General features: G+C 38.8%; 1 protein-coding gene across 3 annotated transcripts in view; it reads left to right on the plus strand.

Annotated features, from left to right (window-relative positions):
- The window catches only part of pxk (PX domain containing serine/threonine kinase), a 35,610-nt gene that overhangs the window by 901 nt on the left and 15,963 nt on the right, over nt 1-18,746 (plus strand). For all 3 annotated transcript variants that reach the window (XM_053483794.1, XM_053483795.1, XM_053483796.1), the window contains exons 2-5: nt 3,114-3,164; nt 14,259-14,306; nt 14,516-14,702; nt 15,728-15,805. In XM_053483794.1, the coding sequence (XP_053339769.1) occupies nt 3,114-3,164; nt 14,259-14,306; nt 14,516-14,702; nt 15,728-15,805 (364 nt within the window). The remainder of the gene's footprint in view (nt 1-3,113; nt 3,165-14,258; nt 14,307-14,515; nt 14,703-15,727; nt 15,806-18,746) is intronic.

Genomic DNA, 18,746 nt, shown 5'->3' on the forward strand with positions numbered 1-18,746 from the left:
TTTATTTATTTATTCATTTATTTAGAAAACCCCATTTGTGTATTCCTATCTAACGTTATCTTGTATGACACTGACCGTATGATTAGCCTGCTGGAGCACTAAGATGATGTAGCTAACACTCTGAGGAAGCTGTGATGCAAATAAAACACCACAATGTTTTCCAACAACTGAACATAGCTAGATATTTTTGTTTGCCTGTGCGTTTGCTTTTTCCCTTAACACACACACACACACACACACACACCATAACATAACATGTGTGTGTTTCCTGTAAGCTTTGTATATATATATATATATATATATATATATATATATATATATATATTTTATAATTGTATGTTGCATTTCTTTTTTGTTGTAACTAATATCCCGTACAAACAGTAAAAACATTGCGGTTGCGGGGCTTGGGGTGCCAGTCCATCGCAGGGTACACATACACACTTGCACATTAATTCACACACTATGGACGATTTAGCAATGCAAATGAACCTGATCTGCATGTGGACTGTGGGAGGAAACCGAAGCACCCAGAGGAAACCCACCAAGCACGGCAAGAACATGCAAACTCTATGCACACAGAGCGACGTGGAAATCAAACCCGGACCCTGGAGGTGACAGTGCTAACTCTTAACAGAATAAGCAATATAGAAGATAGTTAAGTTGTTTATACAGGCATTATGAATGAAGTCCTTAGTTTTCCTTTTGTGAAGTAAGTTTTTTTTGTTTTGTTTTTTTAACGCCAGGTTCCAAGATCCATTGACCTTAAGTACATCCTTGAATGTCCTTCCATTTTGAGGCAATAACATGCTTGACTGGCAACAAACAGAAGTTAATGAGCCTTTTCTTCTTTACATTCAACAAAAGATTTTTAGGAAAGATATGCAGAATACACACTTTGGCATTTACTGGAACATCAATTTCTGTGAGACTAGAAATGAATTGCAAGAATACTTTCCAAAATTTCTTAATTTTCTTACACTCCCACATGCAATGGAACAGTGTACCTAATCACTTTTTACATTTAACACAGTTACCAGGAATGTTGAGATTAAATTTATGCAGTTTTACCAGAGTTATATATGTTCTGAATAACCATTTATATTGTAACAACCTGAATATAATGTTAATAGAGTTTGATTTGCCAATATATCAAGTATGGAAATATATAAACTTTTTGCTTAAAATTGCAGTAAAATTTTATTAGACATACAGTACTGTACACTTAATAATCCTGTATTCAGTTTCTTGTAATCTTATTTTAAGAAATGTAAATAAATGTCACTATATTTAAGATTTTTTCCACAAGCTATCAAACAGATTGTGCTCACAAGATTGTCATATTTAATATCAGTCAGTCAAGCACAATAACTGACTGGCTTATGCTTAATGCTCTTCTTTTAACCTATAATGAATGATTTAGGGGGGAAAATCTGGATTTTGTATGGATTTGTAGATTATTACTGTATGTTTCCAAATGAATTGTGAGAATGCTTTCAGAAATGAATCCAATCTACGCAGCGCCAAAAAGAAGGATAAGCAATGTTGGTAAACTTCTACATGTAGGAAGCCCATGCCACATTACAGCTTGTATAAGTGGACTTTGGCCTTCTGTTTATCCGATTTCTTTCTCTAACACCAGTATGACTGTGCCAAACACGTCACAATCACAAATAAATCGGGATATACAGCGGGCCAAAGGAATAGGCTGGCACAAACCAAATCTGTAGTTGTTTATTAAGATCACAGTCTGAAGTTTGCTTTTTTAGTTCTGCTAACGAGATATATACATGGTATCTCTGCGTTATACAGTAACTTGCACAAACTTGCTATATACAGTTCACGCTTTAGCTGATATTGATAGCACGCATAAATAATCTCATTTGCAGATGAACGCTTTTAGAACGTATCAGTTACACGTTCAAGTTTGAAGCCTCGAAAGCGTCAAGCTTTTCAGAATAATTTAACACTGCAAAAAGTGACATTTTAGCAAGTCAAATATTCTTGAATCTAGTCAAACCTATTTAGAATTTCTTAAAACAAGTTCACCCCGAGGGTCTTGATGCCTATCTCGGGTCTGTGTACTTGGTGCTTGCATGTTCCCTCCATGCTTGGTGGGTTTTCCTTGGGCACTCTGGTTTCTTCCCACGGTCCAAAGACATGCAGATCAGGTTAAATGTCACTCCCAAATTGCTTATTTTGTGTGTCTTTGTGCACATGTGTGTGCCCATGCCTCATGCCAAGTCTAGGATAACCCCCCAAGGCCCCTGTGACCCTGAATCTGAAGATTAGAAATAAGCTTAATAGTCTTATATTTGGTTTGTTGAAACCTTATTTTCAAAAAGTGTAGATTATTTTAACTATATGCAAAATATTATTGGCAGTGAGCTTTTAAACAATGAAAACAGATTGTGCAGTGATGAATTGCATCTTGTCCATCTTGGCTGACTTTGTAATAAATCATTACAGTATTCTTGTTTATATAGGGAGTAAAACATAACAGGTCATTCTGTTCCAAGGATATAAGTGACGACTTGGTGGAGTGATGAAATGATGATAACACAAAGCACAGTTACTTTTACCTATTTTACCCAACATTTATAGTTGTGATAAATTTTGTGCAACGCCCACATGACAGAATGACTATAAACAGTCATTCCTTTTTTTTTTTGCTCTCTTGAAGTTAATAATAATAAAAAAATCAGCATGTTGTGTTATAGTATAACTGGACAGTTCAAAGTTTGCAAGCTGAAGACTTAAAAACTAGTACAAAGCACAGACATGTTAAATAAACATTTTCGTACAGAAATCGTCAGCACATTACAGATTAAGCTTTCTATTATTGAGCAATCTATTATTTTCACCTTAGATTATGACGCCAGCCAAAGAGCTGTGAATGAGATTTTACCTCAAAAGTGCTGTAAGATTGAGCAATATTAACATCTTATCTAGAAGGCAAGACCAAAGCAGGAAATGTTAAAACATTAAACATGTTTGCGTCAAATTTAACTACAATGTATGCAAATGACTGCTATGAGGAACTAAAGCTTTTGCAGGCTTGCATCATAAAAGTTCATGTGGGGGGTGGTGTTTAATTCTGCTCTTGTCATCAATAGGAATACATCATCCGTGTGCAGAGGGGAGTCTCTACAGAAAACAGCTGGACGGTAAGTTAGTGTCAAGTTAGAATGTAGATCTTGCATTCTTCTGTTTGAGTCACGCAACTGGAAGCTAAAGTCTTTGAGGTCAGTGGTGATGAAGAACATGTGAGTTAAGTGCCATAAATGCATGTGATGAACACAGGACTCCAACCTAAGATTTTCTTTTCTTTTTCTTTTTTTTTTTTGCATACATAGATATATACTGTATACTTTATTGATCCCGTGAGGGGAAATTATTGTGTTACAGTAGCAGCAGATTACGCAAACAGTAGTAAGGTGAAGAGGGAAAAACAATTAACTGTAACATGTATAAATGAAAACCGTATTGCAGATGTTATATAGAAAAACTGCAGTTTAAAAAAGCTGCATAGTGCAAACTGGCAATTCAAAATGAGAAAAGGAGATGAAGAAGATTGTCAGTGTGTGTAAAGAGACGGTGAATAATGGGATATGTATATAAGTTGCCATTATCTTCTGTTACATAGAGTGAGTCGTTGTACAGGGCAGTAGCGAATTATAGGAATGATTTCCTGAACCGTATAGCTTAGTATAAACAAGTAAGAGGAGATGCAGAAGGTTAATTAAGAGTATCTCACTATTGTGGATTTAAGTAACGACAATTTGAGTATTGGCTGTACTACAGTGTCACTTTAAGGTTGTCAATATGACTAGTGCAATATGACTAGTCAGATGGTGATGATTCCTTTCCCAAAACAGGAGCTGTGACAGTAGTGCAAGCTGTACTCCAGGTGTATATTAAAGTCAACTTCAAATTTACTTAGTCATGTACACAACCATACGCATTATTACCTAAACCATATATTAAGGGAAAAAAGGGAAAGCTAAGATACAATAAGAAGATGGAAAAGTTTCAAGAAAATAAAAAGTTTTAATAAAAGAGAGAGAAAAACTGAACTGAGGGGGGGAAAAAGTTATCAAATTTAAAAAGGATCAAATTTAAATCTATAAATGTACCGAATTACAGGTTGCAGAAAAAATTAAATAGAATGTGAGTAGAATACAGAATGTGTGAATGTGCATTCAAAAGGGTATAAGAGGGTAATAATATAGCATGTATGACAGCAGCAGTATGAGAGAAACATGAAGTATGAAATGAAATGATGTGTGTGTCAGCAGCAGTGTAAACAAGAACCAGTAATGTGCAACATATGAGCCATGTGCAAATGTTTTTGTTCTGATACAGTACTGTGCAAAAGTCTTAAAGGGGTCATCCAGCCCCGTTTTTAAATGTTAATATGATTCTTTAGGGTCCTAATGAAAAGTTTGTAATATACTTTAATTAAAAATTCCCAATGGTTGTGTAAAAAAACCACTACTTTTACCTGGTAAAAACTAGCTCTGTTCTCAGCAACCTGTTTCAGTACATGTTCCTTTAAATGCTTATAATCTCTGCTGAGCCCGCCCCCCAGTTCTGTGGGCCGTGTCTTCCCAACACACATGGGGTATAGCCACGGGAGTGTAGTCCAGTGCGGGCAATGCTTTGGACTGCATTACCCACAAAGCATTGGCCACAACGCAGTGCGGGCAATGCTTTGTGGGTAATGCAGTCCAAACTGAAAAACGCTGGAATATAGAGCCTGAGCCTGTTTTCTTAAGTAGTTTTTGGTTTGATTTAAGTACGGAACCTACGCGGAAGTTTGTAATATCGCCTGACAACGCAGAAATTAAAAGAATGGACATGCATCGACTCGATTTGTCTTTCTCATCACTGCACGGGCATGAATTAATGGGTGTTACGCTGCCACGAGCAACAACTACAAAAGCGGAGAAGCTTACTGAGAGAAATACGAACGCGATGTGTTTACTGATGTGTTTACATGACTTCTTAATCTTCGACAGACACCGTTATAAACCATCTAACGTAACAAAGGTAAGCATAATATAGTTTTCCGACTACGTACACAGTTTGCAACTAGACAATCACCTTAATGCATTGTTTATTATAAACAGCCGATTAGGGATTTTATAGAGACGGATGTACATAGAGAAGAAGCCATAACCATGTTCTATGAGAGTATAAACACCAAGCCTGGTAAAGATGAAGCAGGAACACGAAGTTAGTACAGATCCATTTTTTAGGAGCAGCTTCGTAGCGAAACCTGCTTTATATTGACCCGCGTTTATAAAGCAGTCTGGTGAAAAATGATTAGCGCAAACATGAACGCATTTAGGTAGATCGGCGGGACGTTAGCTTTAAAAACAAAATTCAGCCACTGCGTCCTCAGCGGCTCAGATGTCGGTAGTGAATGACGACTGCTGTGTTCACTATTACACCCAACAACTGTACACCGCACTCGCTTAGGCGACATTTTGCTCCAGCGGCGAAAAACAATGGCCGACAGCTTCTTCTCACTCGGGGCGGGTCTTTGCTAAAACACCAGTATCAATCAACTATAGTAGGAGCGGCCTCATGCGGTGTGGCGTCACAGTGACAGGCATTTGAGATTGGCCTGATTTCAGAAGGGGCATGTTATTTTAATAAATGAAAAGAAAATCACTGGGCAGCTCTTTATCATTGTAGAGTGGTTGTGTACTGTTACGGTTTCCTATTTTGTTGTTATTTTGCTCTTGTCTAAGGGAGATTGGAAGCCGACATAAGAAAAATAAATAAATAAAAAAGAAAGGATAATATCTTGAAGACCGTCACTGATTACTATTTGAGAAGTCACTCATAAATAAGAACGAGACCAACTCGAGAGTAGCGCTGAGTTTTAGCAAACTTTAGTAATTTTAAAGCACCAAAACACACTGTGGAAACCAATAGTACAAGTGGAGAAAGAAATAATATTTACAGAAAATATATACAAAATATCAAACACACATCCAACGGTGGGAGCCACGAGCAGAGCTTAAATCAAAGAAATAAATAAAACAAAACACCTTCTAACTTATGCGCGGCAGTCAATCTAAACTAATAAACAAAGTGAAAACAAAAACAGGGCGTGGGATGCCCGCTTACTACACTAACTAGCCAAAACATAAGTACAACAATTAGCTCTCACTCCTATCTAGTGTGTCTAAACAAAGTCTAACTCTACGTGCTGTTTATGTACGCCCTAGGGCATACTAACCTGGACTCGACACCGCGAATGGAGAAACGTCCAAGAACTCGTACTGGGCGTAGTCAGGACAAAACAACACACGTAGAAAGCTTAGCGTAACGCACACACACCATTCACAAATCACTACGACAACGTTCAATAATACCGGAAGTATAGCGTCACCATAACAACAATCTATATGAATGAACCAAAAAGCCGCGCCGCTGGCTGCGTCACTTCCGGGTTCTTATACTCGGCTGGGGCAGCCTCATTGGTTCCCACGGGAATCGCGGTCGCGCTGGAAACCATGATTGACAGGTGCGATGTCCAATCCCAAGACCTGAAAGACATAGGCACTAAAATACGTGCGAAATGCCCGAAAATACTACGGGACGTAACACCCACACCCTCAAGAACAAACATACATGTTTGCAAAAGAAATACCACCACATTCTAGTCTTTAAACTCGGGACAGCGCATCTGCCACTACGTTATCCGTACCTCTTTTACACCTAATGTTGAGATTGTAGTTTTGGGTGATGAGAGACCATCTCATCAACCTCTGATCCTGATTCCGCATACGAGAAATAAAAGTTAGCGGATTATGATCTGTGTAAACCACAACAGGATGGGTAGAAGAACCGACATAGACTTCGAAGTGCTGTAGCGCTAACAGCAAAGCCAGAGCCTCCTTCTCTATCGTTGAATAATTGCGCTGACATTTACTGAACTTCTTTGAGAAGTAACAAACAGGGTGGTTGATTCCATCCTTATCTTCCTGTAAAAGAACAGCACCAGCTCCTACCTCACTTGCGTCAACCTCTAGCTTAAATCCAACCGTAAAATCTGGGGCAGACAACACAGGCTCGCTGCACAACAGAGCTTTAATATTATCAAAAGCAATCTGACATTCGGGTGACCACGCAAAAGGTTCTAACGGACTAAGTAGCGAAGTTAGCGGAACCGCAACAGAAGAAAAGTTCCGACAAAAGCACCGGTAGTAACCAGCCATACCCAAAAATCGGCGTAATTCTCGTCTGGTTTTTGGCCTAGGGAACTCATTAATTGCTGAAATTTTTGCTGTTAAGGGTCGCACTTTGCCTTGTCCTACTTGTTTACCTAAATAGGTCACTGTCGCTTTGCCAATTTCGCATTTTGCGAGATTTAAAGTCAAGGATGCTTTCTCTAGCCGCTTAAGTACAGTCTTCAACAACGATACATGTTCAGGCCAAGTCTGAGAATAAACAACCAGATCGTCAAGATAAGCATTGCAATTAGGGACATCAGCAGGCACCAAGTTAACTAGTCTTTGAAATGTCGCAGCAGCATTTTGCAACCCAAAAGGCATAACATTATACTGTAAGAAACAGTCCGGAGTTACGAAAGCCGAAATTTCGGATGCCCTGGCGGTCAACGGAACTTGCCAGTATCCTTTAAGAAGGTCCAACTTACTGACGAACTTAGCAGACCCTACACTGTCAACACAATCTTCCATTCTTGGCATTGGGAAGCAATCAGGTATTGTCACGGCATTCACGCGTCTATAGTCAGTGCAAAAGCGCTTAGTGCCATCAGATTTCTCTACCAGCAAACATGGGGAGCTCCAAGGACTAATGCTCGGCTTTGCTAACCCCTTTTCCAACAAGTACTGAGTTTCCTGCTTCATTAAACCTCTTTCAACTGCATTAAGTCTATATGGATGCTGTTTAATGGGCTGAGAGTTGTTTATTATGATATCATGCTGTAGTACGTTTGTTATTGTGGGAGCATCACCTAGGATAGAAGGAAACCTGCTAAGAAGATCCTCTATGTCTTGCCTTTGATCAGCATTAAGGTGGTGTAAAAGATTTGCCAAGTTTGCCAGGGTTTCGAAGTTTGGTAACCTGGCAGACAACGGGACTCCATCAACCTTCAAGAAACTATCCAAATCACCGTCCTCTTTTCCCACTGTTAAGCCCTGATCACAAGCGATACTTACTGGGAAAACTACATCCTTTCCCTTGTCAGTAGTAAGAGGCTCTATGGCATCTCTAGCATGATAAGCCTTTAACATGTTTATATGACAAATTAGTTTTTGTCGCTTTCTATCGGGAGTCTTGATCACGTAATCAGTCTCATTTTTCTTCTCTAAAATTTCGTACGGCCCAGAAAATCGTGCAGACAACGCAGACCCTGGGATAGGAAGTAGGACCAATACCTGGTCACCAACTGCAAAAGCTCTGGTCACAGCACCTTTATCATAGCGCGCTTTTATTTCCCCTTGAACTTTGGACAAAGACTCACGAGCCGAAGTACAAGATTTCCATAACCTTTCACGAAATTAGCTTATGTAGTCCAACACGTTGGCTTTCTCAATACCCAACATCCTCTCTTTTAAAGCTTTTAGCGGTCCCCTCACGGCATGCCCAAAAACCAATTCTGATGGACTAAACCTTAGGGATTCTTGCACTGTTTCTCGAATTGAAAATAAGAGCAGAGGAACGCCTTCATCCCATTCGTTGCCCGTCTCGATACAATACTTCCTCAACATTGCTTTTAATGTCTGGTGGAATCTTTCCAACATTCCCTGACTTTCAGGGTGATAAGCACTAGATGTACGGTGGGTAATGTTTAATGTGTCGAAGACTTGTGAACACAACCTTGACAGAAAATTGGTACCTCGATCTGTTTGTACGACCCTAGGTAAACCGAACGTGGTAAAAAACTTTATCAAAGTTTTGATTACTGCTTTAGCTGTAACTTTGCGAAGTGGGATAGCCTCTGGGTATCTGGTAGCGGTGTACATAATTGTAAGCAAAAATTTATTACCAGATTTAGACTTTGGCAAAGGCCCTACGCAGTCTACTATAACATGTTCGAAGGGTTCGCCCAGAACAGGTATCGGGATCAACGGAGCTGGTGGGATCACCTGATTAGGTTTACCCACGTACTGACAAATGTGACAAGTCTTACAATACTGTATTACATCTCGCTTAAGGCCGTGCCAAAAAAAATGTTGAAGGATGCGATTGTAGGTCTTGGTTATTCCTAGATGTCCTGATAGCACATGGTCGTGCCCTAAAGACAAAACTTGCTGACGAAAGACCGTGGGAACTACCACCTGGTAAACTACGTTCCACTCATCCTCTACCGAAGTACATTTATGCCATTTTCGCAGAAGTAACCCATCTTTAATGAAGAATGAAACATTATCTAGTTTGCCGTTTTCCACGGATTTGAAGCATTTCGCCAACAAAGGATCATCGTTTTGCGCTTCGATAAGTTTTTCCCGAGTGACTGCCAAGGGCAAAATGTCGCCCATTACCACTTCCCTCGTCTGGTCGCTGGCACCGAACTCGGTTCCTGACAGCTCTCCAGACTCAGCGTCTGTACCTAAGAAGGAGTCAGATAAAGATATGTCATTATCTTTTTTTGCTTGTGCTCGTGTAACTGCGCATGCGGGAAATGCACTTGGGTATCTTTGAAACAAATCATCTGTCTTCGGTTGGGTCGGTAAATCGTCTACTACCTCTAGTGAAGGTATCACTTTCCCACCGGCCAGGTCATTACCTAAGATGAAAGATACACCTTGGCCGACTTAACCACATCATATTTTAAGCCATTTTCCAACGACAAAGTAGAGTAGACTTCTAAAGCCTTGCCGACTAATTTGCATTGCAGTAGCAATGACCACACATCTTTAGGCCAACCCAAAGAAGTCGCTATTCGTTCAAAAGCGTTAAAATAGCTGTCCACTTCTGATTCTCTAAAATTGGGTACCAAAGCAATACGTTTTCCCACATCAAATGTGGTGGAGCCAGAATGAGTCGAATTATCACTCACCGATGAGAAGGTTGGCTGCACAGGAGGAATTGCAGCGCTCATAGCTGCTTCAATATCCAATTTACGCAGTCTCACTTCCTTATCAGCCTGAATTTCGAGCTTGCGGACTTCAAGACGCAGATCCAACTCTGCTTGGCGGGCTTGTGCTCGCTCCTCTGCCTCCAGACGGAGCCGTGCCAGTCTCACCTTTGTATGCAACTCCTCCCTTGAACTAGGAGTACCTGGTGAAAAGGGCTCAAAGGGTGGCAAAACAGGTCCGACGCCCACATTAGTGTCCGATTCGGCCGTCTCTACCTCCTCTTTACCTGCCCCAAGCACATCCTGCCTCTCGCCATGAGGATCAGTCTCTCTCTCCGCATCAGCTAGTGTTAAAACTCCCAATTCGCATAGCCGATCTATCACTTCGGCTTTAATTTGCTTCTTTAAAGATTGCTTTGAAACAGGAATCTGATAGTGGGTAGCTATTATAAGCAAGTCATCTTCCTGCATTTCTCAATTACCTCCCATGAGGGATTGTCAATAAAACTTTGCAGGTTAAATGCCATGGTCAAGCTTAATATTATAATTTGCGTTGATGCTTCTCAAGGTACGTTATTCACCTAAGAGTTGTCTAAGCACCAACTCACAAGTTACAAAAACACCCAAGCCACTTAGTTTCAAGTTCAATTTCAAAGAATGCCTCCTCAATGTTAGTACAAAGTAAAGAGTGAACTTTTTAGGACGAGCCCCCAATTATGTTACGGTTTCCTATTTTGTTGTTATTTTGCTCTTGTCTAAGGGAGATTGGAAGCCGACATAAGAACGCACACACACCATTCACAAATCACTACGACAACGTTCAATAATACCGGAAGTATAGCGTCACCATAACAACAATTTATATGAATGAACCAAAAAGCCGCGCCGCTGGCTGCGTCACTTCCGGGTTCTTATACTTGGCTGGGGCAGCCTCATTGGTTCCCACGGGAATCGCGGTCGCGCTGGAAACCATGATTGACAGGTGCGATGTCCAATCCCAAGACCTGAAAGACATAGGCACTAAAATACGTGCGAAATGCCCGAAAATACTACGGGACGTAACATGTACACACTCTCCTAACACACATTTCAGTCCAAACCGCTTGAAAAAGTGCATGTAGGCCCGTATGACCCCTTTAAGCACATGCACATAACTGCTGTAGAGCAAAGATGTCTTAAAAAAAGTTTTTTTTAAAGCTTGTACAGTATGTTATGAAGTACTATAAAAAGTAGTAAACATTTAAAGAAACAAAGTTAATAATTGGAGTGACGAGGAATTGCATAAAATATAGTTTGTGCAGTTTTATAGGAAAATTAGCTGCAAATTTTTCTGAACTTCCTGCAGAACAAGCCACTGTCCTTATAAGGACTTTGTTGCACGCGCTTCTTCTTCATGCACCAAAACCCAAAACTGTTTTTTTTTTTGTATAAAAAAGTGCACTTGTACATAATATGCTGCTTTCTTTTTTTGGCTCGAGGATTTTTCTCTTAGATTATCATTATTATTCCTTTGCTAAAATACTAATGTTTGGAAATCGTACTGACTTTACATTTGCACAGTACTGCATCATGTTGCTTTTATAGTAACAACTCTCTAAAAATGACTGAAATGTTAATTTTGCATAATAAGTCCACTTAAAGTGTTGGTAAAAACACTGTCATTTTTTTACTTTATCTTGCTTTATGTAGTTTGTTTCAGTTCTGCGTTGGGGCTGCCAGGCAGACGTAGTTAACACATAAAGAATGCAATAACAACATTATATACATGTCTTAAAGAGGTCCTGTTTTGCTTTTTCAAATATGATCTTTCATGCAGTGTGTCATGTAGCTGTATGTGAACATAAACTATCTGCACTATCTGTGACGCTGACAGTGCACGATAAATAAAGTTTTTTTCTATTAAAAAGAATCGGCTCACATTCGCCTTAAGGAGTTGTTAGCTAATCTATTTTTACTGTTACGGATCCACGTCACTTCGTAACATATCTGCATAATGTCTACCCACGTTCTACATCGCGAATAACTTGCCCAACATCTTACAATTAACGTTACCACACTCTTGTTAATGTGACCGAGCAGTCATGCCGGGTTCGCTTAAGCACTCGCTTAAACATATTTGTAAAATTTAAAAAACAATAAAAGCGAGAGCACATGGAATCCTTTTAGCTTCTACGCCAAGCCTCTAGGGTAAAAAAGGATCCACACACGCGAATTGAGCATGCGCCTTGCCCTTTCCCAAAGGAACAGTTGGGAAAGAGCAGGGGGAGAAGTAATGGTAGACTAGCGCTGCCGTTTTTGTTTGGACGAGAGAAGGAGAGATTGCTGTGGATCATCTTTGCCTGGACATATTCCCCGGGCTTCTCACCCGGGGAAGACCGAACCATTCTCGGTATACTCAGATAACACACATACAATAAACACGGACTTTAGACATTTTCCACTCACTCGCGGTAACATACACATACCATTTATTATATGTAGTTTGGAAATATTGTTTATATATTTGTATGGTTGTGGTGCAAACAAATGAGATAATCTCGGTTCACCTCCATTGCTCAAATTCCCCCCTCTTGGTCGGCAACTGCAAGTGACGTCACTCCCCACACAATCCCGCCCAACAGTATAGACCCGCCCCTGATGCTGATTGACAGGTTTCTGTGTAACGTGTTGGAAATGCAATTGCAAATGGATTAGACGCGCGATGCAGAGAAAGTGAAAAAGCAAACGTGGTCATTAATTTTGCTATTTAAATATGGCAGGTTCATGACTTGTTAGACATGGGAAATGCAAATGGAATTTTCTTTTTTATTTGTAAATTTGGCAGTCAGTGTGCGTTTACGAAGACGAAACAGGAAACGGTAATGCAAAGTTTGCAATTGCATTTGAATTATGGCACACTTTGTGCGTCCACATATGGGAAACGCAATCGCAGATATAATTTGCAATTCCTTTTGAATATTGTCCGGGATATCGCTCCATAGTAGTCCTTTTTGCTCACTGGCCTTTTAACGCAACACTGACACGAAGATAAAATACCTCTTGATTTTTGTAGCCACAGTTAATATAAAATTAACTGGTCCTTACACGGTAAAATCGATGCCATCTTTTTATGTATTGACTGGTCTCCAGAGCCGTCATTCAGTTAAGGTAAAGGGCGTTTAACTTTTTTTATGACACACGCTGTAGGGGTAGACCAATCATAAAGGGCTGTGCCATCTGACCAATCACAGCAGTGAGGGCTCACGGAAAGGAGGGGTTTAGACAGACTGAATCTTTAAACTGCTTCACACGAGTCGTTTACAAATCATTTAGAAATGGGGTAAAATTAAATCTATTTTTGGAGGAAACTAAAGTGTTTTTTTGACCTTGCATACATGTAAACCTGTTTTAAGAGACTCATTAAGCAATAGTAGCAACCTTTAAAACGGCATAATAGGGGCACTTTAAGCTTAGTTGAATTGTTCAGTATCTCAAATCATTTTTCTTTTGTAGTTTTTGTATGACGCGGTTACTTATATTACTACAGTAGACAAAAGAATATAATGGAGCTATATTTGTTTTTCTTTATCTGTCTCACATGAGGGAAAAACAAAACGTGCATCTATACACAGTGTCGTGAAAACGTATTCGTAAGAAAAAGTACATCAATTACTTTGTTTCTCACCTGTTCTTCAATTTCTCTAGAGAATGTCAGATCTTTTAACATGATTCAGTAGGTCTGGCAGTAATCAAGTGAAATTTAACTTGGCTTTCCAAAATCACAGTTCATTCATGGTTTGGCAAATGGGCAATTAGTTCTGATGTAATTAGCAAATTAGATTTTTCTGCTAATTTTGAATATTCTTGAACCAAACAATGTGTCCTGACTTTTCGGGTTAATCTATGATTATATAGACAGATTGCATTTGTTAAACTTTTTTGTCAGTTTTTCTTGCATGTTAGCTACTGTACATTAGGGTTGTAATTTTACTGCAAAACTAATAAAAAATTCCTTAGGCATTAAATATGTCATACACATGTCATGTCATGTACGTGGGTTAGGGGGTAATTGTTTAAACATGTAATATCTGGCCAAACAAGTTTAAGAGCCAGTGTGGGTGTGGTACAGCTGGGAAAACCCAAAAATATGAATGGAATATGAATATGTTGGGAACTACTGAGAGATCTGTGACTTAACTTTGCTTTCTGATACTTGCAGGTGATCCGGAGATACAGTGACTTCGACATGCTTAATAATAGTCTGCTGGTAAGTAAGAGTGAAGAATATTTTTGTAACAAAGAATTTTTGGCTCTCCAGCCACAGTGTTGAAAGCCTGCAGCATGTTTTGCTGACCCACTACAAACACATTTCCCACACATTTATGACCTGGAAAGCTATTTTCCAGTTACAGTGATTGCAAGCATAATATTTTTTGCCTTTCCTCTTACTCAACAGTTACTCATTTCTTTCTTTAGATCTCGGGCCTGAACCTGCCTCTTCCTCCTAAGAAGTTACTTGGGAACATGGACCGCGAGTTCATAGCAGAGAGGCAAAAAGGTCTACAGGCGTATTTAAACTTTCTCACACTGCATCACATCCTCTCCAGCTGTGAACTTGTCAAAAAATTCCTAGACACCAACAATTATTCTGCAAACTACACAGGTATGTACATGTACAAGTGGAAAATTTGGGCAAACATAACATATGAAGCAAAACATTTCATTAATGAGGATTCATTATCGAATGACATTATTTTTATGTCTGTGACTGATCTTCTAAGTGTATGAAGTGTTAGGATGAAATGCAGTAGTTTCGTATAGAGCATATGCCTTGATTTTAATTAAAGATAATTAGTTCCACTGAGATTGACTGGAGAAAAAGAGAAAGAACATGCACAGTGCCTCTAGCATTTAACTCTGTTCTATATCTTGATTTAGCCTATCCTATTAATGTTTAATGTTAATAATTACTGTATTAACATTTCTGTATAATAAAATACTTATAACAAAATAGAGATGTGAGACGTTGATGCAGTTCATTAACAACTGCTACTCAGTTTTTTTCCCACACCACACACTGTACAATCTTTTATTGGTCATTTCAGTTCATCAGTGGGTCAGTTTTTCGATTCAGAATAAATTCACATTGGATTGCTTAAAAACATACCACAGTTTTTGCAGAAAATACCAGCCACTTGAATTTTCTGCAAATACTCACATTTTGCAGAAGTATATCTTCTTCTTTTCAATTTATAAGTGGTTGGTTCACATATTGAATTAGATTGTGAAGCAGAAGATGGGCAGGATAGAAAGAATAACTGCTTTGTATAAGACATTTCAACAATCAAGAACACAACTTACTCGCAATTTCAATGTTTATTGGATATTTTAGTAGTTTTTAATACAGAAACCTTTAAAACCCATAAAACAGATACAGTACTGTGTGAAGTTATTGAGTCATCCTCCATTTCTTCATATTTTGCCTCCAAAGAGTCAGACTTTCTTGTGTTTTTAATGTAGTCTTAAGAAATACTTCTCTAGGCTTCTTGAAGGACTTTTTTTTTCTTTTTTTTTGCCGCGAAAAACAGTGGACACCTTCTGACCAGTCAGATTCGAGGATTTCACAGCACTGTGAGATAATAACCCTAAAACCGAACCATCTTTTAACCATCTACGTATATTTTTCAGAAATCGCCTTACAGCAAGTGTCCATGTACTTCAGATCAGACCTGATATGGGAAGTGGTTGAGCCTTTAAAAGACATCGGTAAGTCATCTAACTAACATGGTGAACAAGTAAAGCTATTTCCTATCCTGCCAGATAAAAATGAACTGCATGGACACCCAGGATTTATCAACGTCAGGTCATTTATAGCCCCAGTGTGAGATCTCTGACAGTGCTTAATGCTCTTTCCTGTAAGAAAAAAAAAAAACGCTAGTGATTGTCAGAGTTGAGGAGGCATTTTTGAGCAGAATTGAGGAGTATTTCCAGTAAGAAAGCTTTGGTGGTTTTCATTGGCTTTGTTTTTCTGGTTGTAAAATATTTGCTTTGTTTAAATCTTTTTAAACTTCGTTTAAATACCACATACAGTAAATTTCCATACACACTAAGTTCCTAAGCACTTTTCTGAAAGGTTGTACTTGGCAGACTCAGGCCATGAAAACCAGAACGTTAAGGGTGAGCTGGCATTTAACCCAGCACTTTTCTAATGCTTTTGCTGTGCTTTCTATGCTTTTTGTGGAGGAAATTTTTGTGAGCCATGCTGAGCATTTCCCAGCATGGCTGTGCACATTTCAAATGCAGATAGTTGCAAAGTAGCTATCTACAAAGAACACTCAAGTCACACTGGGGCATTTTTATGTGCAGAATAACAGAACACAGTTAAAAACTGCCCTTATTTCTACATATAATTCCCTGCTACACTAATGCACTTATCCCAGCGTTTCACTAGTTCTTGGATCATATCAAGGTAGAAAGTTTTCCCAGTGTTGGCCTCCTAGAAACCTCTTTAATAGCCCCATCATGTAAAAATCTCTTGAAGCGATGTCTGGACTGTACAGGGATGTGGCAATAACCACCAGTTCCTGTACTGTGCAAGTGGTGTTGTTGAATGATTGTGTGTACAGTTCGCACGGACTGATGCGTCCATTCTGTAACTTGGTGATTTTTTGGTGAAGTATCAGGTGTTCCACTCACTAAATGTTCACAAAAAAACTGTAAGACTCTCATAACTGTAGGGTTCTTACTGTAACTGCTTGATGCCCTGGTCCCTCTCACTTTCCGATTCGTGTTTGTTTTATGTACTCTCACACTCCCTTACATTTTCTCTTACCTGATAAGCTGCTTGTTCTTGTCTGTCACTATGATCACAGTCTTACAAGTTCATACTTGTGTTGTCTGATTCGTGTGTTTAACTAAAATGAAAGTTTCTCTTTATCTAACCATCCATTCAGGCAGACTTTCTATCAATCTATCCCTCCCTGGGTAGAATTATAATGTGTTTATCCAAAAGTCTTCTGCAGCTCATCAGTCTTGTAATCTTTTTTTTTTTTTGCTCTGTTTTTGTTCTTGTTTTTGACAAAGTATGAACTCATTTTTGTGAGTGCTATCACTTCATCAATTCAAATTAACTTGAAAGTCCCTGAGTGGTGACTTCATAAGGTTATAATACTTTGTACAGATGCTAGCAATAGTTTATGGAGCCATAGGCTGGATGATTAATTAAAACAAAACAAATAAATCATGACATACATGAGATCTAATTGACAGAGATTCACTTGGGTGTATTTGTTTCTTGCATTCTGATCATGCTGCATTCACATGTTCACTTATTCACTTAAAATTAATTTATCCATCTGTCCGTTTAAGATTTTTGCTAGCATGAGATCTCAAGAAAAAGCTGTTGAATGTTTAAAATTGATAGGAAACTGTCGTTATAGCCAGCATATAAACTCATTAGATTTGGGATTTGATCCAAACAAGATCAAGGTCACAGCAACATTTGCCTGAAATGACTGTTGCTCTTTGTGTGTCTGTCATACAGAAACGTTACTTACATATTCATGTTCAGAAGCTCGAGGCCCATTATTACCTAGCTATGTTTTTTTTGCTTCTAGCATCCATTTATCCATGTGTCTATCTAGGATTTTTGTTGGAGCAGTATTTTAAGAAGTGGTTGAATTAGCATCGTGATTAACAGATGAACTGATTAGATTTTGGGTTAAGATCCAAACCAAGGATCAAGGTCAGATGTCTTACAAATTAGTGACATGAAAAACTAAACTCTTTGTCAGTAGAGCGATCTTCATCAGTGCAACCATCCATGGTGTCAGGGTTGACTTGTTTAACTCTGTTACTGTATTATGTTAAATAATGGTTGACCCCATAAAATCTTGGATAGGAGTTTTGTTTTTGTTTACAATGACCCAGTCTTCCACAAGATGTTGTGCTACTTGTGGTTTACTGTATACCCTAACCAAAATGTGTTTCAGCAGAAATTCGAGCCAGTTTAACTTGAGACCTCAAGCAAACTACAGTATAAAAAGAAAAACATTGAAGGGGGTATAAGTATAAACCTCAGAGACTTGAGATGGAACCGGTTTATTTTAATCATTTTTCATTTATTTAAAAGCTGCCTAGGTAAGCTCACATTTGCTGGACTGCAGTGCATCAGTCTGACATTTCAGAAGTGGTCCACGGTATTGTAGCCAAAGAGTGAAATTTAAGAAGCATTAAAAACACCTTCGTTTACTGTTCTTATTTTTACATTCTGATGAATCTCTTTTGTTGGATAATCATTTTCATTTTAAACAATCTGGCTTCTTATGTTTCTTAAACCACGTTTCATTTCAACCAGTTTTTAATATGTTGAAAATGGTTCTTCCAGTCTGGCTTTCTTGGCAGTCCTTGGAAACGTAAAAACCTTACAGTCTGGCTGTAATGCGACAATAGTATGATCTTCTTTATGCTCACATCCTACTGGGAAATTGTGCAATAACCCCAAAAAACCTTTGTGAAATGTGTTGGATTATGAAAACTAATTAGAATTGATCTTGCTACAGGTTTTTAGAAAACTTGTTTTAAACATGTGACAGTGAAGTGTTATTGCGTCATATGGTGTCAGAGCCAATCATGTTCACCAGGCCAAACAAGGGGAAAAGGCAGATTGATGGATAATGGGTTTGAATGTGTTTCCAGCTTGCATATT

This window comes from Clarias gariepinus, chromosome 23 (assembly GCF_024256425.1).
Source record: "Clarias gariepinus isolate MV-2021 ecotype Netherlands chromosome 23, CGAR_prim_01v2, whole genome shotgun sequence".
Lineage (NCBI taxonomy): Eukaryota > Metazoa > Chordata > Actinopteri > Siluriformes > Clariidae > Clarias > Clarias gariepinus.